The sequence below is a fragment of the Balaenoptera physalus genome (genome assembly GCF_965194825.1).
Source record: "Balaenoptera physalus genome assembly, chromosome: 15".
NCBI classification, from domain to species: Eukaryota; Metazoa; Chordata; class Mammalia; order Artiodactyla; family Balaenopteridae; genus Balaenoptera; species Balaenoptera physalus.
In genome coordinates this window covers 11,358,603-11,382,741 of record NC_138894.1, presented here as the reverse complement: position 1 = coordinate 11,382,741, position 24,139 = coordinate 11,358,603, and the positions used below count along the sequence as shown (strand labels likewise).

The 24,139-nt window shown below is 54.0% G+C and overlaps 1 protein-coding gene across 1 annotated transcript in view; it reads right to left on the bottom strand.

Moving 5' to 3' along the window:
• The window catches only part of FAM178B (family with sequence similarity 178 member B), a 101,262-nt gene that overhangs the window by 28,416 nt on the left and 48,707 nt on the right, over window positions 1-24,139 (bottom strand). The window contains exons 7-10 of the mRNA XM_082427386.1: window positions 16,691-16,805; window positions 11,515-11,608; window positions 11,094-11,270; window positions 10,752-10,849 (exon numbers count right to left, since the gene is read on the bottom strand). Coding sequence (XP_082283512.1) covers window positions 10,752-10,849; window positions 11,094-11,270; window positions 11,515-11,608; window positions 16,691-16,805 — 484 coding nt within the window. The remainder of the gene's footprint in view (window positions 1-10,751; window positions 10,850-11,093; window positions 11,271-11,514; window positions 11,609-16,690; window positions 16,806-24,139) is intronic.

The following is a 24,139-nucleotide window of genomic DNA, read 5'->3' as shown; positions in this document are numbered from 1 at the left end:
CCACACCCGCTGGGACACTCACAAGTGTGGGCACACACAGTGCAGACAGGAAGAGACGGTGGGATTCAGACAGCCTCAGATCCACATGGTGGGGTCCCACCAGGCAACGTGAAGGAGCCATCTACCGGTCCCACCGGCACCCATGTTCAAAACCTGGCACAACACACCTACGGGATGGAAGTTGGGGAAGCGGTTTTCTTTGCAGAGGGAATGCCTGGGGGGGGGGGCGGCCCAGGGGTCTTCTGGGGAGCAAGCAGGTGACGTTCTGGCCTGTGAGGCAGTGGTGGTTGCACAGACGCCTGGCAAAGTGTACAGTGTCCACCTCTGATGTGTCCTCTCCTGCATGCATAGTACAACCAAATAAAAAGGTTACTACCGCTTAGTAAATAAAGTTCATGTGGACAATCACAACCCAACTTCCATCCTCCTATCTCCCTTCCTCCCTCCCTCTCTCTCTTTCTGGTATTACGAGGAAACCCACAGACCACTACGCTTAAAATACCTTAAAAGTCACCCCGTCTCATGTCCTGGTACCCACATATCTGTCCGTTTAACTAGGGCCTTCGCGTACTTGAAGGAAGTCACCGAACTTCCCATAGCTACCCCTTCCCCGGTGTAACAGCTACTCTTTTCTAACCTTTGGAATCTTTTTGCCATTCTGGGTTGGTTCTTACGAAGTTCCTCAGCGTTGCTGACATTCCCATCAAGTGAGGCGCTCAGAGCTGAGGCTGACACTCATTTTAGGGGCAGCCTCGAGATGCGACGCCGTTGACAGATTGGGCCCAAAGTTAGTTCACACGTCTCGCTGTCAAATCCCATCTCCCAGATCCTGTTCTTAATTGTGCAGCTGGGTCTCTCTTTCCCACTCAGCCCATCATTATGGTCTGCTGAGATGTTCCGGGATCTTCAATTTGCTGTCAGTCACATTCATGTTATGTGTGAACCTGACCATTGTTCTATTAATGGCCTCGTCCAAGACCCAGGGTCTGCGCTGGCCAACCTGTCAGTGAAGACGGAACTCTGGGTGGCCGCCTGGGCCTTCCCTCCAGGCCAATTCTGACGGCTAGCAGCACTTTTGGATGACGAGCCCATCTAATTTGACATCGCGCAGCCCACGTTTCTTTATGTTGTCACAAGATACGACAATCGTTTCCGTCAAAGGCCCTACAAAACCCAGACAGCCCTCTCCAGAGTACTCTTCTGGTTAGTCTGTCAAAAACGAAATGAGGCTAGTCTGATATGATTTATTCTTAGGAATCCTAGAAAGCGGTGCTTCCTTGTCTATGTATGTGCTCACAAGCTATCCCCTGGGAGTTCTGTTGAGGGACACATCAAGCCCGCGGCACTGAGTGAAGAAAGCACCTTCTGCACCCTCCCTCCCCATGCCCCGGGAGCTCCCGCACCCCTGCACCCACCCGAGGTCTCTGCAGAGTGAGGGCGCCCCACCTGCACGTCGCCCAGGACAGACTTGAGACATCCTTTTGCAGGAGGGGACCTCAACTCATTTCACACAGCTGGACGCTGTCATTCCGTCTCCCCCGATATCTTAGGCTGCAATCCCCTTTGATCAATATTTGAGTCCAGATGAAAAATTATGCTCCTCGACAAGGAAGACAGAAGCAAAATAGGAATTACATGGTATTGTTCTCTCTTCATCCGTGTTAACGTTTCCTCATCAGCCCAGAACAGCACTCCTTACTTCAAAAATAACTACACAAGGGGGGCTTCCCTGGTGGCGCAGTGGTTGAGAATCTGCCTGCTAATGCAGGGGACATGGGTTCGAGCCCTGGTCTGGGAAGATCCCACATGCCGCGGAGCAACTGAGCCCGTGAGCCACAACTACTGAGCCTGCGCGTCTGGAGCCTGTGCTCCCCAACAAGAGAGGCCACGATAGTGAGAGGCCCGCACACCGCGATGAAGAGTGGCCCCCGCTTGCCGCAACTACAGAAAGCCCTCGCGCAGAAACGAAGACCCAACACAGCCAAAATAAAATAAATAAATAAATAAATGTAAAAATAACTACACAGGGGACTTCCCTGGCAGTCCAGTGGTTAGGACTCTGCGCTTCCACTGCAGGGGGCATCAGTTCCATCCCTGGTCGGGGAACTAAGATCCCACATGCCTCGTGGTGTGGCCAAAAGAAAAAAAAAAAAAAAGCAAAAATTACACAGAAGCCCTTTCTACAGGCCTTAGCTTTTCCCACCAGTACTGTCACTGGTCTGTGCTATTTCTCCATTTGCCTTGCTCATGTCCCTTTCTTTCCCTCTTCCATATCTTTCAAGATCAGAGATCATGCATGAGCTCTGAGTGCAGCCCCTGCACCTCTAGATACTTCCTGCATTTTTCGTCATTGGGTCCATTTGCAAACCATGTTCAAAGTTTTATTGCAGGATCTCTGTAGCCCCCCTGAACCGTTTTTCTTTTTGGAATCTGCTACTAAAAAGCTCTCAGTCTCTCTACTCTTTTTGAAATCTGCCCTCCAGAAGCAAGCACTCCACAAGCATGCTCCCCAAGCCCCTCCTCCGTGCCAGGGTCCAAGGACCCGGCGAGCAAAGTCACAGCTCTTGTCCTCACGACGCTCATAGCCCAAGGGGTCAGCAAGGGGCACCAACAACCAGGGCTCTGCATCCGGAGGTTTCTCCGAAGAGGAGATGCCTCATCTCAGCCTAGTCTTGGGGGGTGAGGAAATGTCAACCAGGCAAAGAGGAGGAAGAAGACAGGCAAAGAGGCTTCTCTAGGAAGAGGGAACGGATGTTGAAAAGTTCAAGACAAATGCTCATCATGGGTTTGGGTAGCCGCACATTCTCAGGATATGGCTGGAGGGTGGAAGCCTGTGAGGGGACGTGGCGGGGAGAAGGCAGGCTTGGGAAAGTAGGCACGAAAGCCCTCGTACACCAGGCTGGGCTGTTTGAATTTCATCCTGAGCATAGAAGCCTGAAGGATTTTAAGCAGAGGAGTGACAGGGACAGATGTGCATTAGAAGGAAGAGGCCACCACTGGACAGAGTGGGGATGGGTCACACGGGAGAGAGCCTGGAAGGAGCCAGCTCCGGCTCCCTGGCAGACGTCCAGGGGTGCTGTCCTGAGAGCCTGAGCCGCCGTGGCACCGGAGGGTGATGTGGAGAGGTAACTGTCGTGGGAGGTGGGTACGCCTGAAGGGACAGAAGGTGCCCACAGACACCCCAGGCTTCAGGCCATGGGCAGATGCCATCACAGGGCCATGGAAGACAGGAGGTGGTGGTCCCCCTTGGAAGACAGTGACTTCTGTTTCACATGTGCTGAATTTGAAATACTTCCCACTCGGATCTGGTGCTGAGCAGAAAAGTCTGGCCAGACGTATTGACTCGGGAGCCCCTGGCGCGAAGTTGGCGTTGAAGCCATGGAAGTGGCTGAGATGGGGTCCTGGGTGGAGTCCCAAGGAGCTGGACTCTGAAACGGAGATGAGCGTGCATGGAATTTACGGCAGGAGTGGGGTATAAGGGTGCTCTTGGCATCACTCCTATCGGGGGGTGAAGGAAGCAGGTCTGGGCCAGGGGGCAAGCCAGGCTGCAATGCAGTCTCCGCAAAGCCCTCAGCCAACCCCGCAAGGGGCTCTGGAGCCGGCAGGGTCCCCGCCTCTCAGAGACATGCAGGGTTGAGGCAGCGGCAGCCCTTTGTAACCCCAGCCCCGGGCTGCTCCCAAGGAAGGGGCCCAGCCAACCTCCTGCAGAGGCAGCTCGACGCTCCCAGCAGCTGGGGAGAGGCACCCGAGTCTTGCAAGGGGGCAGTGTGGACAGAGCCCCACAGAGCCCCGCCCAGAAAGCCCCCCGAGGCTGTGCCAAGGGACCAGAGAGGAGGGGCTGGGGCAGGACCCTGAGGCCAACCAAGGCTCAGGGAGCAGCGGGGGGGGGGGGGGCACCAAGGATGGCGCCTGAGGGGGAGGGGCCTGAGGAGGGGAAGGTACCAGGAAAACCACACCGTGCAGCCAGCCAAGGCGAAAATGGGAAGCTTGCGCATGAGGACAGGCCATTAGGTCACTGGTGACAGAGCGCTTTAGGTGGACTGGGGTGGTGCCTCTACTCCCACTGCCCCCCCCCCACACACACACAGCCTCTCATAAAGGGGAGCGAGCGTCTGCTCGGCCACCACCCCGCGTGCTCCTGGCTCCACGGGGACCCTCGGCCGTCCTCCCAGCTCCAGCCATGGGCCCTCGACCCCTGGACATGACTTTCCTCTTGCCTCTTGTTCCTCCAGATTTTGAACCCTTCTGAAATCTTGAGGGTCTGGGGCCTTGGTAGACTCCTTCTAGAATGTTCTGGACTTGTCCTCCTCCAGAGGCCCGAATGTCTCTTTTCTCAGGTGAGAACTCCCTCTGAGACACTCTGAGCTCTGAAGAACCCCCGTGTCCAGGGTGGGCAGGGTTCAGACAAGGAGAAGGAGAGAGCTGGGGGTGGAGAGTGTGGACGGCAGAAGGAGCTGCAGGGAGGGGTGGGTGGAGATGGAACTGCCGTTCGAAGGTAGGAGACACACAGAGCACATTTTGCTGACAGAAAGAGCCAGTAGAGAATAAAAAGCTGAAGGTATAAGGACGAGCAAGGATGATGCAGAAGGAAGGTCTGGAAAAGGCAGGACCGTTGAGATCCTGATTGTGGAGGAGGGATCAGGAGGAAAGGCAGGGGTGAGAGCTGTGGGTCCACTGGGTGTGTGTGTGGGGGCAGCAGTCATCTGTAGAGAGAGAAGGGGCCCCGCTGTTTGCTGGGAGGGGAGAGGTGTCTCCAGCAGGAAGCCTGGTGGAGCCTGGGATCTGCTGAGGGCCCCCAGGAGGCTGGCTGGCAACTCAGGGCGGCTCCTGGGCAGCCTGAAGTGGTCAGGGGCCGAGGGGGGGAACCAGGGAATGTGGTAGCACCACGCCACGTGGCCATGCAGTTTTCAGGGTGGGCAGATCTGAAGAACACGCAGGAAGGGAGTTAACAGTGGAGCGAGGGACCCAGGAAACGAAGCTGGGAGAGGCTGATGGGCTGGGAGAAGATGAACCTGTCCGGGGCCTTGCACGGACCCTCTGCCCACCCGGGGCGGCAGCGTGGAACCCAGAGGGAAGCGAGGAGGGCTCCGGGGAGCTCTGGTGCGCCCGCACCTGTCACTACTCTCATCCCTGGGGCAAACACCTGGTGACTCTGAAGGCTGCTTTCTCCCAGGGCTGCCTGCTCCTCCCTCGTGACCAGGAATCTGCTTAAGCTGGTGTCACTTCCCCTCTACTTCCAGGGCCACGGTGAGGCAGCACCCGTGGGACATTTAATAAACTTTCGCAGGTGGTGAAGGAGGGTCCCGAGCCTGGGAACATCGGCTTTCAGCGGCAGCTCCCTCCCGACGGGGCCCGTGGGAACTGCCGCAGAGGCCTGCGCGGACATGCGCTCTGCCCAGCAGCTCCTGGAGCCACCCCAGAGGGGCAGAGTCCCAAGACAGACTTTCCTCCGAGAGGCCCCTCTTCCCATTGGCCCCATTTCAGGTGCTTCGCTCTAGTCTGTACTTTCATTTCTCACGGTTACGCTCAACTCTGCCTTACAGCGCATCCCTTGAAGTCTTGGTCAACCAGGTGGGGAGGGGGGCATCACACCCGTGTTGGCGGGGGTTCTCGCTCTGTGCTTAACCAGTCGGCAGGCAGGCAGACGAAGAAAGTGGCAGCCCATCGTCCAACAACACGCCCTCCTTCCCGGGGTCAGTCTGGGCACTGAGCCCAGTGGGGCAGCCGCCAGCGAGGGGAGAACAAGGCCACCACCACGGGGACGCTGTGGAGGGCACGGCTAACTAAAGAGCACAGTGAATACGGTGCAGCTGTGAAAAAGAATTAGGAGCTCTTTCCGATCCAGTTTGGAACAGCTGCCAAAACCTACGCCGAAGCGGACAGAAGGGCGGGGAGGACAAGCCATGAGCACGGATGAGAAATGGGGACAAGGCTGGTGGTACAGGCACGGGGGAGGGGGAGGGGCAGGCGTTCAAGAGGTACTCCTTGGTGCCTTTTGAATTTTGTTCTGAGTGCTTCATCTATTTAGAAAAACAAATAAAATTTCTAAGTAAATGAATACACACCATCCATCCCTATGACGAGCCCTCTTTCCCAGCAATGGGTCTCGGCAGGAGGTTTTACCCTAGTTGGTGTGTCTGTCTGAAAGCAGGTGAGGCCGTTCCATTATACTCACTATGAGCATTTAAGGAGCATCTACCGAGGGCCCTGGAGCTATAAAAAAAGATACCCTCGGAAAGACACTGATTCCTGATATCACAGTTTGGCTAACAGACGAACGATGTCATAAATTTAGGATATGGCACAGGTAGTTTCAAATCTGTTGGGAAATGATGGATAACTACGACAGAAAAAAATTGGTGTTGGGTCACTGGCTCTTTGGGGGTGGAAAAAATCACGTTAGATCTCTGTCTCATACCTACAAAAAATAGATTCCAGATGGGATTAAGAGCCAAGAGAAACAAAGTTATGTAAGTACTGAAAGAAAATAGAACACAATATTTTTATGCTCTTGGGGTGGGGAAGGCCTTCCTTTTCAAGATAGAAAGATTCAATTACAATCAACTCTCTGTACTATCCATGTACCTTTTCTGTGAATCTAAATCTATTCTGAAATTAAAAGTTTATTGAAGGGACTTCCCTGGTGGCTCAGTGGTTAAGAATCCTCCTGCCAATGCAGAGGACACGGGTTCGAGCCCTGGTCCGGGAAGATCCCACATGCCGCGGAGCAACTGAGCCCGTGTGCCACAACTACTGAGCCTGCGCTCTAGAGCCCACAAGCCACAACTACTGAGCCTGCATGCCACAACTACTGAAGCCCACGCGCCTGGAGCCTGTGCTCCACAACAAGAGAAGCCACCGCAATGTGAAGCCCATGCACTGCAACGAAGAGTGGTCCCCACTCGCCGCAACTAGAGAAAGCCTGCATGCAGCAACGAAGACCCAACACAGCCAAAAATAAATTAAAAAAAAAAAAAAAGTTTATTGAAAAAAATATCAGTTCACGGAAGGATATACACAAAGGTTTAAAAAGGACAATTTACAGACTTAGGAGAAAACACGGTGTCCAAAATATATGTAATAAGCAACTTATAAATCAATATAATTAAAAAGAAGATAAATTACTTGATAGAAAAATGGGCGAGATATCAAGAGGTAATTTACACCAAGAGAAACACAAAAAGGCCAATAAACATAGGAAAAGATTCTCAGTTTCACTGGCAATCAGGGAAATGAAAATTAGAACCACAGGAAGAGATTTTTCACTTACCAGATTAATTAAAACTTAAAAACAAAACTGAGACTACACGGTGTTAATGAGAATGTGGAGAAACAGGCATTTTCATGTCTGTTACTGATTAGTACAGCTTCTTTTGTGGAGGCCAAATTTTATATATACATACTTTAGGACTGCGATTTCAAAGAACTGATCCTATAGAAATATTTGGATAGATGCACAAAGCTTGTATATTGGACAAATATCCAGAACAGGGGACTGGTTGCATGCACACTAGGGAATACTATGCAGCTATGGAAAAGAATGAGGCTCATCTCACACACACACACACACACACATGTGCAGGCACGCCTCGGAGATATTACAAGTTTGGTTCCAGACCACCACAATAAAGCAAGTATTACAATAAAGCAAGTCACATGAATTTTTTGATTTCCCAGTGCATGTGAAAGTTGTGTTTAAACCTACAGACTGGGAGAAAATATCTGCAAGCGATGCGACTGACAAGGGCCTAATTTCCAAAATATACAAACAGCTCCTACTGTTTAGCAGTAACAAAAAAACAAACAACCCAATCGAAAAATGGGCAGAAGACGTAAATAGAGATTTCTCCAAAGAATCTCCAAAGAAGACATACAGATGGCCAGTAGGCACATGCAAAGATGCCCATCATCGCTAATTACTAGAGAAATGCAAATCAGAACTACAATGAGGTACCACCTCACACTGGTCAGAACGGCCATCGTTAAAAAGTCTACAAATAATAAATGCTGGAGAGGGTGTGGAGAAAAGGGAACCCTCCTACACTGTTGGTGGGAATGTAAGTTGGTCCAGCCACTATGGAGAACAGTATGGAGGTTCCTCAAAAAGCTAAAAATAGAGTTGCCATATGATCCAGCAATCCCACTCCTGGGCATATACCCAGACAAAACTATAATTCGAAAAGATACATGCACCCCCTATGTTCATAGTAGCACTATTTACAATAGCGAAGACATGGAAGCAATGTAAATGTCCATCGACAGATGAATCGGTAAAGAAGATATGGTACATATATACAATGGAATATTACTCAGCCATTAAAAAAATAATAAAATAATGCCATTGGCAGCAACATGGATGGACCTAAAGATTATCATACTAAGTGAAGTAAGTCAGAAAGAGAAAGACAAATACCATATGATATCACTTACATGTGAAATCTAAAATACGACAAATAAACATAGCTACAAAAAAACCTGACTCACAGACATAGAGAACAGACTTGTGGTTGACAAAGGGGAGGGGTGGGAAAGGGAAGGATTGGGAGTTTGGGATTAGCAGATGTAAACTATTATATATAGAATGGATAAACAACAAGGTACTACTACACAGGGAACTATATTCAATTCCTGGGATAAACCATAATAGAAAAGATTATGAAAAAGAAAATATATGTGTATAACTGAATCACTTTGCTGTATAGCAGAAATTAACCACAACATTGTAAATAAACTATACTTCAATAAAATTTTTTTAAGAAGTTATGTTTACACTATACTGTAGTCTATTAAGTATGCAATAGCATTATGTCTGAAATAACAGTGTATATACCTTAATTAAAAAACACCTCATTAAAAAATGCTAACCATCATCTGAGCCTTCAGTGAGTCCTAATCTTTTCACAATAGTAACATCAAAGATCACTGATCACAGACCACCATCACAAACCTAATAACGAAAAAGTTTGCAATATTCTGAGAATTACCAAAATGTGACACAGAGACACAAAGTAAGCAAATGCTGCTGGAAAAATGGCACTGACAGACTTGCTCGATGCAGGGTTGCCACAAAGCTTCATTTGTAAAAAAACCCAAAATATCTGTGAAGTGCAATAAAGCGAAGAAGCACAGTGAAATGAGGTCTGCCTGTATTTATAAACATTTACATACATGTAAATATATATACATATAAAAGTACGTAGAACAAATACAGATCACATGGCCTGGCTGGAGCAAATGGGAAACTGGGGCTGGACCACATGGGGCCTTGGAGACCAAGCTAAGGTGTTTGCACTTGGCCGTGCAGGTGACAGCAAGCAAGGCAAGGCAGGGACACGATAAACACATGTACCTGCAGAGCAAACAGCCTTTGAAGGAGGAGCCAGGGACAGAATGCCACTGCCACCATCCAGGTGAGAGATGGTGAAATGAAAGCAGGAGGGGGCGGGAAGGAGGTAGCTGATTTAAAGTGACCCAGACGAGGTCCCTGCTTTTGTGGAGCTGACATAGAGAGGCACTAGAAGCAAGGATTTAGGATGTGGAAGGCAGAATGGACAGGATTTCAGGATGAACAGGGATAAGGAGGTGGGGACGGGAAAGCCCTCTAGGACTGCCATTTCTGACGCATGCATCACCTAAAGGTCTTAGACGGAGCTTCGAGAAGCCCAGTTCTTTCAAATACACAGCAAAAGCTTTCCTTTCAGGACTGTGGAAAGGCCTCCTCTCTTCCAGTTCACAGGAAAGAGATCGAGCTTCCCATCTTAGGCTTGAAGTTGAGCTCGGGATGTTTGCTGAGGACAAGAGTCTGAGCAGAACTCCAAGCCTGCTCCCAGAAGCTTCCCCTGGGGGGGGAGTTGCAGGGGGGCGGCCCCAGTGGAGAGTGACTGTGTGGGTGCCTGTGAAGGGTCTTCCTGGAGGGGGCCCAGGACAGGCCTGGTTGGAAGGGTGAGAAGGGGTGTCATTCTAGGTGGGAGGAGCTGCAGACGGAGGGCTGGAGAGGAGAGGAGGGGACCTGGGGAGTGGTCTGCACAGGGAAGGGCAAGGGACTCCTTGCGGCTGTGGCCTCAAGTGGGAGAAGGAAGGAGGGGAGAGGGGAGAGACTGGGGCAGGTCCAGCGAATGGGTCTTATCTCCCTGTGGGCTGAGTTTGTTTGTTCACCTCGTTCGTTCATTTGAAAAGAACTTACAAAGCGCCAACAGCATGCCAGGCACTGTTCTGGATGTGGGGTGATATGGCAGTGACCCCAACAAGGGACCTGCTCTCCTGGAGGTGACAAGGAGGAGAGGCAGCCATGAACCAGGAACAAATAGTAAGATAATTTCTGGCAGAGATCAATACTGTCCAGAAAATAAAACAGAAGGATGAATGGAGAGTTTGAGAGGGGGGTGGGAGCGGGGAGTGATCAAGAGACAACACACAGCTGAGGTCTGAATGATGGACGGAACCCTCCCTCCACCGAGGACCGCGGAGGGAGCCGCAAAGAAGGGCGGCTGGGGATGCTGCAGGTCTGAGGCTAACTGTACAAGGCGACGGCTTTGCTAAGACCACGTTAAGAAAATGAGGCTTTTTTCCCTTTGTAATGAACTCATTAGTGAGTTGTATTTTTAGTTCTTTCTCCTGGGTTTTTGACATTGGGCGGGAGGGGGAGGTTTGTGGGGACTGATGGGGAGGGCTGTGGACGGCCCACAGGCGGGTGAGCACAGGGGCGGGGATAAGCCTCAGACGTGGGGAGACAGAGGTGGAGAAGCACCCACCTGCTCCGGGGCGTCACGTCCAGGAAGAGCTGCACGAGCGCCAGCAGGTTGTGGTGGTGATCAGATGCCCGGCTCAGGGCACAGCACAGCGGCCGGAGCTGCGGGGACAGCGGGCATCAAGGTGGGCTGGGGGGGCGTGCCCCGCCTTCCACCCTGACCTCCCTACCAGCCCACTCGGGCGGGGGGGGGTGGTTGGGGAAGTCTGGAGAGTAAGAGGGTGGGTCGTGGAGGCCAGGTAAGGGCGGGAGCAGCGCTGTCCCCACCTGGGGTGCTCTAGGGGCCATGAGAGAGCATTCGCAGTGAGGCTGGGGGCTTGGGCTTTGGCTCAGGGGTCCGCCGTACCTTCCCCGGCCACTCCTGGATGTTGTCCAGGAGCAGGAGCAGGAGCTGCTGGAGGTCAGTCTTGGGCAGCAGGCGGAGCCCTACGTCCAAGCCGGCTCGGCACAGCAGCTCAATCAGGCCCAAGAGGCTCCCATCGGCGTAGGCCCCTGGCTGGGCCAGCGCGCACAGCGTCAGGAACTGGAGAACAGAGAGGGCGCTAGGGCAGGGGTGCCTCCCTGGCACTGTGAGCCCTGGGCCTCGCTGGGAAGGAACTGAGAAAAACAGTGAGGTCTGGAGTCGAGGCCCCTGGGGTCGTCAGGGGCAGGCGCAGGCGTGGAGGGCACAGGCTCCTGTGGCATCCCTCCTGGCAGTCAGCACAGTATTCGCTGAATGAGAGGCTGAACAGGCCTGCACTGCGAGCAGAGGGAGGGGTGGGGCTCACCTTACAGATGCAGCTCAGGCTGCTGTCCACGGCCGTCTCCTGCGGGGTGTCCTGCTGCTCCCTCTGGCTCAGGCTAGCCTCACTTTTAAGCTCGCTGAGGTAAGACAAAAACAAAGGAAAGGAAACAGGAGGAGACGGGCACAAGGGGAGAAGTGAGGCCGCACTTGCTGGAGAACAGAGAGCCTGTGGATGATCCATTCAGCCTGGGACCCTGATGCCCTGTGTGTGCTGGTCACCCACTGCTGCGTAACAAATGACCCCCAAATGTAGAGGCTTAAAAACAACAAATACGTATTATTCTGTGCAGTTTCTGAGGGTCAAGAATCCAGGAGCAGCGTGGAGGGGCGGGGAAGGGAGGGCGCGTCTGGCTCTGGGTCTCTTGGGAGGCTGCCCCCAAGACGTTGGTGGGGGCACCGCTGTCAGCTTAGGCTTGACTGGGCGGGAGGAGCTGCTTCCCAGCTCACTCAGGGGTCACTGGCCTCAGTCCTTGCCGTGCAGGCCTCGCCACAGGGCTCTGCAACTTGCCCCGGCTTCCCCTGAAGCGAGGGACCTGAGAGAGAGGAGATGCCCTCCTGAGACGGAGGTTGCAGCCTTTCATAACCTAACCTTGGAGGTGACATCGCTTCTGCTGATTTCTCCAGGCCACACGGGCCAGAGTGACTTCGGGTGACAGACAGCTGCACAAGGGGATGAATGCCAGGAGGTGGGGGGTCACCGGGGCCTCTTGGGGGCTGGCTCCCCAACGCTGCCACTCCAGCAAGGCCTCCAGCTTTAGTTTTCTGGGACTTGGAAACCAGAAAATCATTCTCCACTGCCCCCCAAAAGTCTTCCTTAAAAGCACTCTTTGTCCCCACAGTTATGGTTGAGTCTGCTCATGCACTGAAAAGGACACTATTTTGTAGCTTACGTCAGGTGAGACGCCAAAGTATCTGCAAATAAGGTGAAATTAGAGTGTAAGTGGTCCTCAAGAACCCCTCCAAAGATGTCCCACTACCATGCTGTCCACGGACAAGCCCGGCATGGCCAGTTTTCCCCTAGAGAGGAAACAGCCTGGATGAAGTTAGAGGCCAGGGTCGTACTGAAAACACCCTCTTTAAAGACCAGAGTCACGCTCAGGGTGGCGAGAGTCCTACAGGGAGAGAGGCACTAGCCGACAGCAGAGCCACACCACCCTCTGCACAAGCCTCCCAGGCACATGCTCCCTGGAGGAGACACCGACCAGGGGCACCCTCACTAAAATAATGCTCCTTCTCTGGGCAAGTGTATATGGTTGGTTTCAAATAAGTCAGGTGACTTTATGACAAGGCTCCCCTTGCTGTCTCTTCCACTCCTCCACTCTTTTTTTTTTTTTTTTTTTTATGATTAGTAAATTTTAAGAAATTATCTTGTGCATTTTTTTTTTTTTTAATTTTTTTTTTTAACATCTTTATTGAAGTATAATTGCCTTACAATGGTGTGTTAGCTTCTGCTTTATAACAAAGTGAATCAGTTATACATATACAATATGTTCCCATTTCTCCTCCACTCTTACTAACTGGCCTGGAGCTCCTGATAACAGCGCCCTCTCTATAAATGAAGACACCCATGACGACAACGACACTGTCAACAGTAACAGCCTCCTGTGCGGCCACCCCGGCCACAGTCCCGGAGGCTCCAGTGAAAAGGCCCCGCTCTTCTTTACTCCTTGGTGCTGCTTCTCAGAGGGGAAAAAAAGAAAACCCATCTCTAGGCACCCGGGAAATTGGTGTCAACAAACCAGAGCTGGGAGGGGGTGCGGGACAGGACTGGGATCAGACGTTCCTCCAGGTTTTAGCATTTATTAGGGTCCGAGTACGAACGGGTGAGGCTGGCGCTCACGCATCTGGGCACGCGCTGGGCCTGCGTCAGTGTGTGCAGGGGAGTTCTGGTTTGTACCAGCCCGTGAGCACGCACGGGGCCATGCAAGCGTGGGTGGGAATGTTTTCAGATCTCCCGAAGGGTGGGGGCAGCCTCAGAGCCGACTTTGTGACTCTGCCCGAGAGGAGTGGGCTTTCAGACAGTTTGGTGCTGCCAGTGGGAGGAGGAGTGTAGAAAATGTGCGCTGGTGATGCGTCTTCTCCGAGCTGGGCAGGGGGAGTGTGGCTATGATGAGAGGCCTCTCCTCGCTGGGCAGGAAGGCCAGCCTTCCCAAGTGGACAGGGGAACAGCCCCCCCCCTGTGCCGCCTCTGCTGGAAGCAGCAGGAAACAAATCGGGGTCCTCGTCCCTGGCCTGCCTTTCTGAGGCTCGACTGGGACGTCGGCATCGTGACTGCTGTTCTGGGACGCGGCATCAGCTCATCCCCAGGCCTCCAGCTCGGAGAAGAGGAATTCACAGCCTAATAAGCCCACTCCTCTCCCAGAGGACTCGGCAGGTGAAGGGCAAGTTGAGGGTCCCACCACCAGACTCCACCTGCAAAGCAGCTTCATCCCACCCCTGCCTCCCAGCCTCAACACAGGCTTGGCGGAGTTAGGGCTCTCGGCCCTTGGCCAGCAGCCAGGAGCTGGAGTTTGGGCTGCAATGACATTGTTCTACACTCTTAAGAGAAGTATGTCAGCTTCTCTATTTGTTTTCCCCTATTATTGTTCGAAAAAAAATAATACAGTGCCCCTCTGCACCTTCTCTGAGGGAAGACTGTAAGGGAAGCTACGAGCACTGCCGCCACCATGACCGAGAGCCCAGCAGTGGGCCGGGCGCCCCACCGCGGGGGCTGCAGGCAGGGTGCTCTCCTCAGGCGGCCACCGCCAGACCAGACCAGACCCGTCATCTGGGCTCTGCGGGACCGAGGTCAATGCAAGGAAGAGGAACAGATGCTGAGCTAACGGAGGGGGAGGGAGGAGCAAATTTTACCTGGATCGAATTACCCTGCCCCAAGGCAGCCAGTTACCAAACACTCCCACTCGTGACCGTGACCGTGACCGGATGCCCTTTCAGTGGATTTAGCTGCCATTTATTGACCCCTTTGGCCTCTGCATCAGGCTGCCCTCTTGGAGAACCAAATGGATGAAGGCTTCTGGCACCAGGCAACAGCAGCAGGCTGCTGGTCTTTAGCGGCCAGCCTTGTGGTCTGACCAGGGCTCTTCACCTGGGCTTTGTAATCAGGGAGCAGCCTTGGAAGACCAGCCACTGCCCCCTCTCTTCCCAGGTGAGACGGGGGGTACCTGACGAAGAGTGTCTGAATAGCCGAGTGGCACAGGCCCCCTGTGAGGATGCCGAGGCTCTCGCCTGCTTCCTATCCGGTGTTCACGTTCTGGTCCCTCCTCTGCTGGCCTTTCTTCCCCAAATATCCTCCTGACTTCTCCCTCCCCAGCCTTATCACTGGGCAGAGGGCTACTCTATTTGCAACAAGGCAGACATCAGACGACGTGCACGGTCCAGCAGCAGCAGGGCTGTTTCCTTCTGGAAGGAAATCTTGAAGCATTCAATGAGACGGTGATGAGTTTTAAGGAAATCTGAGACTAGGAACAATTGGTGAAAGACCTGTCTTTCTCATAGCAACGAGCAAGACAGCCAAGCCGTGCGCCCACATGTGCCCTCATTTCCAGTCCTGGCCACTGCAAGGCTTGTGGGTACCCCCGAGGAGCCCCAGGGCATCTGTTCGGCCAGCAGAGCCTTAGATGGTGACAACCCTAGAGGTCAATGGAGAAGCACCTGACGTGGAACCAAGTGACACGGGACGAGCCTCCGAGGAGGACGACAGAGAGAAGACGGCCTGCCCTGAAGATTCTCTCGTGGCCCATGTAACCGTGAAGGACGCCACACCCTTGGTGGAAGAGACACCAGAATGTTCCTGGTGTTCCCTGAATACTCTAGAGCAGGGGTCCCCAACCCCCGGGCCGGTACGGGTCCGAGGCCTGTCAGGAACTGGGCCGCACAGCAGGAGGTGAGCAGCAGGCAAGCGGGCGGAGCTTCACCTCCCTCCCCATCGCTCACGGCAGGCTGGCACATGGGCAGGGTATTTACCGCAGAGCAAGTGTGGTTTGGTCTGGTTTGGTTTGGCAGACAATTACCAAACACAGTCGTGGAACAGGTTCTTAAGAAAGCTTTGGCCTTCCCCTAGAGAAACATCCGCCCACCACGGTGCCCTGAGGGCTTGTCGGCAGGAGGGAGAGGGCTCCCATGCAGCAGCCTGTCTGGGGTTCTCAAACCAACTGCTCAAAGAACTCTCAACAGAGAGTTTGGAGGTGCCATAACTGACACCTTTACAACCCATCCACCCAACACGAGTCGTCTATGTATCGTACGGCTCTGTCCCTAGAGAGTGGGGACAAATGAGCATCGCTGCCCAGGGCACAAAGGGGGCACCCACGACACAAAGTGGAGCACTGTGGAAATTACATGTAAAATTGTGCCTTGCTGGCCATGAGTTGATACTAGATAATGTGCCAGGAGGGGCTTGGAGACAGACCAAAGAGATTGGGACACATCTTAGGAGAGGAGGGGTGGCGAGAGCTGAGTCAAGAAGGGGAGGGAACAAATGCCAGTCAGAGCAGCAAGACTCAGCCGTGCCTGGCTCTTCCCATCGCCTCGAGGCTGTATCACATGCCGTTCATTCGTGGTGCGAAACTATGTTCAGGGGTACCTGTGTGCTGCGATTCCCCAGACTCTGTGCTTCAGCGTTTGGGCTACAGCCTGAGCTTGGTAACTTTTTTTTTTAACCTCAAAAAATGCACATAATTTGGGAGTTCCCTGGTGGCCTAGTGGTTAGGATTCCGGGCTTTCACTGCTGTGGCCCGGGTTCAATCCCTGGTCGGGGAACTGAGATCCCACAAGCCGCACAGCATGGCCAAAAAAAAAAAAAAAAAAGCACATAATTTAAAATAATCATCAGAGGAAATCTTTCCTTTCTCTAACTCGTAAAATGCTTATTGAGCCAAGGCTGGATACCACCAACAATAATGAAAATGGAGCTTTGTACAATGAACGGCCAGGCGTATTACATTTACAGAAAAGGAAATACTTTAGTGTTTCCTAGCATGGATATATGTTTAGAAGAGTCTATTTTGGGGGTAATATTTTGTTTTGTTTTGTTTTTTACATTTTTCCTGAGGTGTAATTGGTACTACACACATTTAATGTACACGATTAGATGGGTTTGAACTGCGTTCAGTGGCTGTGGACCGTATGAGGAAGGACACCAAGGAGGGGGAGATACTCACCTCCCGCCGTGCTGGAGGGGACCCGGGGGCTGCAAAGCAGGGCTGTGGGCACCCAGGTTGTGGAACGCGGCCGTGACCTCTTGCAGCGAGGGGCACCACAAGCTCGTGTCCGCATCTGTCAGGCCAAGGAAGGGCGGGGGGTTAGGGCGGGCACAGCAGGACAGGCAGCACGGCGCCCACAAGCAGGGCTGGTAGCCCCATCCTCGGGCAGCACGGGTGTTATCTGGAGCGGTGAAGCCACCAGTGGTTTCAGATACTTGCTGGCGCTCTGGGAACCTGGACATTCATTCTCCTGTCTTCAAGCTATGGCCACCTTGACGTGCAAGGGACCGGGGAGGACGGCACACTGACCATCTCCACCAGGCAGCCGTTGGGGCACTGAGCTGCCCCGAGATGAGCCAGATGCCAAGTCCTGAACCAGAGGCCTCAAGACAGCAAGACTCAGGAGACACCAGGCTCCGCGGCCCTGGGCTCTCTGCCACCAAGGGCTGAGGCCAGCTCTGCACCTACTGCGGACTCAACAGCGCCTTGGCGGCAATGTCTGGGCACTCCCAGGTCCACTGTCCCTGCCAGGGGCCCTCCTTGCAGCCCAGGATGCATCTTCTCAGCAAGCTCGAGCTTCGAGGACATTCTCTCTTAACAAGACATGAACGATAATCTAACCACATCAACAAAGGGGAAAAACCTTACAGACTGAGGGCCTTTTCTCCTGTCAGGCTATTTAAGGATATTTTCTGAAGCGGGAGAATAGAGAAATCAAAGGCAACGCGGTGGAGCGTATTTCCCAGGGACGGCTGCACCTCTGCGTCCCGATCTTCTGCACTGCGGCGTCCACAGCCTCATCAAGAGGCAGAGCCCACGTCTCCACCCTCTCACTCCTCCACGTCATCTTATGTATTGATTTGATTGCTTCTTGTTTGTCTTTCCCCCTTAGAATGTAAATCCCACGTGGACAGGGACTAGGTCTGTGCTGTTCATCCCTGCACACCCAGAGCCTAGAGGAGTGGCCAGTGTGTAGACGGATGGATGGATGGATGGATGAATGAATGAATGATGAATGAATGAACACATGAATGGAGAGCATCCTACACAAACCTGACCAAGCAGTACATGACTAAGAGGGAAACTGGAAAGAAGTCACAAGCTGGCAGTGCTGAGAATGCAAATGAGGGATCTGACAGCGGGTGAGTTGTGGGAATCAAGAGTGTGGAAGCTGGGCCAGGAGCGCATGAGCAGCTCAGGCTTGAACCTTCCCACCTGAGGGCCCCCCTCGATGGACCCCACCATGTCACCAAAGACAAAAAGGCGACCCAAGTAGAACCCCTGACCTCAGGGAGCTCAAGTCTAGGAGGGAGAGGAGTCAGGCAGATAAACAAATACAAGAGAGTGTGTTCCTGCAAAAATCTAAGCCAGTGAAAGGTGTGGAGCCTACTCAGGGGAGAGGAAATTAACTGGGGGCTGGGGTGGGGCGGAACGGCAGGTGGGAAGCACACGCCCGGCAAAGGGACAGAAATGACAAAGAGCGTGGAAGAGCATGGCACATCCAGCAACCCAAGGCAAGAAACAGGGCATCCTAAACGAGCTGAGATGTCTCGGCGACGGTCCCGTGCGGCTGCAGAGCCAGCAGACGGTGAACGGCCGGCACAGGGTCTGAGTCCCGTCCAGGGACGAGCCTTCGGCCGGTCGGCATCGAGTGTCTCTCTCTGGAAACGTATACGGGTCGAGGCTCACCCAACAAGTAATGAGACTCTGGGAGGAGGAAAAACCTTCTTGTTTATTTTTTTCCTCTTGGGCAGCTTAACAAGTCCGAGAAAGGTAATGCTACCCCTTGCCCGCTTCACAAACGAGCTGTGAGGAATGAAGGCTGCAAAACACAATGAGAGAGGACTGTTTCTCTGAGCCTGAGCCATGGGGGACGGTGTGGGCGGCCGGTGACCTTGCCAGGGAGGGGAAGACGGTGTGGCCAGACAATCAACCGAGGGCAAGGCCCCAGAGACCCAGCTGGGCGGCGACATCCTGCCCGCAGCCTTGGACCCGGCTCCCCGCGGCGGCCCCCGCAGGTGCCTCTGTTGCTCTGAAGCCCCATGACAGCAGCAGTGTGGACCCCGCCGGCCAGAGGCCCAGCCTGGCCTCGGCCCCTCTCCCTGCGCCTCCCCGGCGATTACTCCACACCCCCGCTCCACCCGGGCTGAGGTGTCAGGAGCGGTCAGAGAAAGGGGCCTGGGTCACCTCGGGGTAAATCAGTCCCCATCTGACAGCCCGGGAATTTGGTTAAGTGAGGACAGGCACCCGAGAGCCCGTAATTAATGCTGCCCGTAAGTAGGCCATGCGCTCAGCTTTTCCCGAGCACGGTTTGCCCCGAAGGAGGGTTTTCTGGAGAGCTGACACAGAAGAAAAGTCTCGCGAACTCAGCTCCTCTACGCCCACAGCACAGTCATCTGAGGTGATCCCCCGGGGGAGCACCAGGGCCCTGGGCCGTGTCCAATGCCAGCGCCAACGGCCCCGTGCATCTGGGCTCTGTTTATTAACTGTGAGCCTGAAAGCTCTCCTGGGATGGAACTGAGGCTTCGGGGGAAGTCAGGGGAAGAAAGGCATCAGGTCTGAAATAAAAGTGACTTTTCCATCTGCGACTCCGAAGCTGCTTTGCTTCACGTAACCCACTCTCCTGGCACCATCTGCACAGAATGGGAAAACCACACACATCCCGAGAACCTCCCCAGCACCGGCCATGCCAGCACCCCTGCCCGGGCCTCCTCACCCCTTCTTCACACCCACCAGGTCCCATCCTGGGCCTTAGGGGAGCGGAGTGTTCAGACATCTGTCCTTGTCCTCCCCCTCCCCGCCCCCAAACTGAGTTGCTAAGGAGCATTCTGGGTGTTGCAGGCGCCATCTGACTGGGTCCTGATTCTCTGTCACCGTCTGAGACCCCTCAGTGCCACAGCAGGCGGACTCCCCGTCAGCTGTAACGGGGGTGCTGGTTCCCAAAGGAACGCAAGCTACCGACCCATCACACACCCGAGTGTGGGTGGGGCTCATAACATTTAGGGGAGGCTTAAAATCGTATGGTTTCTTATCCTCCCAACTCTGACTACTTAACTCCCCTCAGCACTCTTGTATTTAGACTTAAACTTGTTCTACATCATGGGCTTTAGTCAATCAGCTCTGGCCCTAGTCATTTAAAACTGTTATTGGGGCTTCCCTGGTGGCGCAGTGGTTGAGAATCTGCCTGCTAATGCAGGGGACACGGGTTCGAGCCCTGGTCTGGGAAGATCCCACATGCCACGGAGCAACTAGGCCCGTGAGCCACAACTACTGAGCCTGCGCGTCTGGGGCCTGTGCTCCGCAGCAAGAGAGGCCGCGATAGTGAGAGGCCCGTGCACCGCGATGAAGAGTGGCCCCCGCTTGCCGCAACTAGAGAAAGCCCTCGCACCGAAACGAAGACCCAACACAGCCAAAAATAAAATAAATAAATAAATTAATTAAAATACTTAAAAAAAACTGTTATTCAGTCAACAAACAGCAAGTGAACAGCAGGCGATTAAAGTTCTGGTGTCATGGAGCTGAAGGTTTCGTGAGGAAACAGACAACGCTCACGAAAAATAAACATGCCGTGCCAGGGTGTGTAAGTGGCGGGGAAGGACAGGGGTCAGGGTGACGCAGGGCGATGCTACGGGCGGGCGGAAGAGCCCTGCAGAGACCTGGGTCCAGCCAGGAGCCCGGCGTGTTGGAGCTGGTGCCAGGCCCAGGGGTGGGGGACGGCGGGAGGGACGGGGACAGGGCCAGAGAGGCCTGGGAGGGGAGGGGAGGGGTCCGGCCCACAGACCCAGCCGTCTGTGGGGTAGGACGAAGGGCGAAGGAGACGTTATCAGAGGGATGATCCGAGTGTGTGGTAGAAACACAAAATCCTACCCAGCCCACATTTCAAGAACACACACATTTCGCTGCCCCAGCTGCAGCATGAGCACGGGACAGAGCCCCTCACGGCTTCCCCACAGAGCACCGCCCCGACCCAGACCCACTCGCTGCTGCTCCGGCCTCTCATGCCCCCGGCTCCCCCTCCAGACCTGCGCTGCCTGCTTTCTTCCTAATCTCCTTCTTGTTCCTTCTCTGCTGGGCAACCCACCCTGCTGGCCCCTTGTTTTCCCTTTTCTTGCCATTCCCCCGGAGCTCAGGCCCTCCCCACAGGGCCCTACAGCCTCCCTGCCTACCTCGCTGCATGTAACGCAGCGGGCACCCACCCCTCCACACCCCCACCCCACCACACACATATACACCCATCCGCCCGCCCGCCACAGCCACACGTACACACCACACACCACGCTACTCACACACATCCCCACACACGTACCGACACGCCCCACCACACAGACGCGCGCACACACCACCCATTCACACACACACACACACACACACACACACACACACACACGAGGCTCTGTCAGCCCCTGGTCCATTGATCCACGAGCTGAGGGTGTGTGCAGGGCAGGTGATGTCGTCCCCAGGCCACCTCTCCTCTCCCCTGCCCTCCGAAACTCACACCACTGCCCTGTGTCACCTAACACCGTTGAGCATTCCAGGCCCCGTGTGTAGGACAGACCTGCATTGAGCCAAACCACTGAATCCACGGTATCTGCTAGAATTAGATTCAGCTGCAAATAACAAAAAGCCCCCAAACAAAACAAAAACCCACCTGGGCTTAATAAGCTAGAGTTTTATTTCTCCCTGATGACAAAGCAGCCTGGAGTGGGCGGCCACGCAGTGGGGAGCCGACTGATCTGCGGGAGCCTGGGTGACGGTGCTGCCCCACCGTTCTCAGCAGGTGCCCCGCCTTCTCAAGACCACCTGGCAGCCCAGGGTGGTTGCCAGAGGCCCAGCTATTGTGTCTCACCTCCAGGCAGCTACTTCCTCACTTTGCTACTTTAGTACACATTCTTGGGTTGTTTTTAAGGATGCAAGGCCCCTTCAGTGTGACTCAGGAAGGCAGCAGCAAACTACCCTCTCAAGTTTCAAAAGCAAGAATTTGAGACTGATTCAGACTCAACCAAAGACGTCCCAGTAACGTCCCTGAATCCATGGCCCACCAGTTCTCTCTCACTTTGGATTTCTGAACCTGCAGTTTTGGAAATGGTCCTGACCTCTGGAATAAAATGAAACAGAAGACACCAGGGACTTCCCTGGTGGTGCAGTGGTTAAGAATCCTCCTGCCAATGCAGGGGACACGGGTTCGAGCCCTGGTCCGGGAAGATCCCACATGCCGTGGAGCAACTAAGCCCGTGCGCCACAACTACTGAGCCTGCGTATTAGAGCCCGCAAGCCACAACTACTGAGCCCGCGCACCTAGAGCCCGTGCTCCACAACAAGAGAAGCCACCGCAATGAGAAGCCCACGCACCGCAACAAAGAGTAGCCCCCGCTCACCACAACTAGAGAAAGCCCGTGCACAGCAACGAAGACCCAACGCAGCCAAAAAAAAAAAAAAACAAACCCAAAAAACCCCCAAAAACAACAACAGAAGAAAAGGTCTCCACACACAGCAGCTTGGGCAGCAGACAGTCTAAGGGAAGGTGGTGTCTGCTGTATGTTCTGGATCAGGGGCCCAGCTAAGAACCTAATGCAGTGGTTCTCAGACTTGTCTGTACAGTTTGGAATCACTTAGGGAGCAGCTTCAAAAATTGCTGCCACCTGTGTCCCACCCCCCAGTGACTGTGGTTTAATTAGCATGGGTGTGGCTTGGGTTCTGGAATTTTTAAGAAGTCCCAAGTGATTCTAATACCAGCCAAATTTGGAAACCACTGAGCTAAGGAAAGCCATGGCCCTCACTCCAGAGCGGCACCCTGGGGCCCATCCTCACTTGCTCTGGCTGATAATGCGGGCGGGGGAGAGGGAGGAATGAAAGGAAGGCAGCCCCAGTTCCCCATCACTCTCAGGGCTCACAGCCTCGCTCCCAGCCTTTCTCAGCCTGGCTGCACGTCACGACCACCTGGGAGTTGAAAAAAATCCTGTGCCAGGTACTGTTCTATGTGTGTTCTGGGAGAGCAAAGCTACCTGCACCCAGCAGCTCATGGAGCGGCACCCCGTGACCCGGCTGTGCAGGTGGTGGGTCGGAGTCAAAGGTCCAGGGAGCAGGGAGATGCCTGCTGAGCTGGGGTAAAGCACGCATGCTGGTCCCCACGGGGCTCGCGGACCCCGTGTCCTGACCTTGGAGGAGCAGACAGGCAGCTCCCCAGCTGACTGACTGCAGGGTTTCAGAGGACCTGGTGGGGAGAGATGCTGACGTCTGCTGTGGGCAACACACACGGTCCTGGAGACGTGGCCACTCATTCAACGGATATAGTCCGCGTCCTACTGTGTACTCAGCTCATGGAGCGGCCAGGAATGCAAGTGAAGGGTACAACAAAAACGAGCAAAGACATGGTCCCTGAGCTCTGGGGCTCACAGCCCATCGGGAAAGACAATATGAATCAAAGAATCCACACATCAGCTATAACCAGAGCCACAAAGAGTGGGAAAGGGATAGTGGGAGTAGAGGAAGGCGGGGCTGGATGGGGGGTGGGAGCGGGGGCAGTGCAGACCTCCCTCAGGAGGCAATGCTAGAGAGGCCGTGTGAGCCCAAGGAAGAGGTGGAGTGAAGAAGGCAAAAGCCAGGGAGCTGCTGGGAGGAGGGAAGAGAGATCCTGGGTGGAGAGACCGGCACATGCAAAGGCCCTGCAGCAGGAGGACAGATCGGGGGTGGGGGAAAGAAGGTCAGTGAGGCCGGAGCACAGAGAGCAAGACAGAGAAAAAGATAAAATGAGCTGGACTGGGGGGTCAGGCTGACCACATAGGAAACTGTGCACTCCATACAGAGAGTATGAAGCTCAGGCTTTCCAGCCCCCTAATTATCTGTAAAATGGGAAAATTATAGTATCTACTTGTTGGATGGTTGTGGTGACTGAAAGAGACTGGCAAAGCCCTGGGCTCAGTGCCTGGCACGAGCTCTCTAGAAATGTTAGCTATTATCCTTAATGAAACTACTTTTATCATCACCACAGACAATAACATGTTTCAAAAATGAGGATCAATTATGAAGCTGAATTACTGTTATTGTCGCGTTCCAGTTGGGGGCTCTGGAGGGGCCGCGCTGAGCCAACGACAGTTCACAGTTCCGAGGGAGCTGGTGCCGGGTGGGGATCTCCCGGGTGGTCCTCAACGTGTCTTCCTGCCCATGTGGGTCTACACAACACTCTCGCAGCACCAGGGTGCTGGGGCGGCAGACCTGGATCCCAGCCTGACTCTCGGGGCCTGGGGATAGAGGCACCTGCCCTGTGAAGTTCAGAAGTGAAGGGCACCCACACATGAGCACAGAGTGGGCCCTGGGCCTGGCACGTAAGTGCTCCTTGCACGTGTGTGATCCACGAATAACAAGGCCGTGTGGAGCCCTGAGGGGCCACTGTCCACAGGCTGGGCCGCC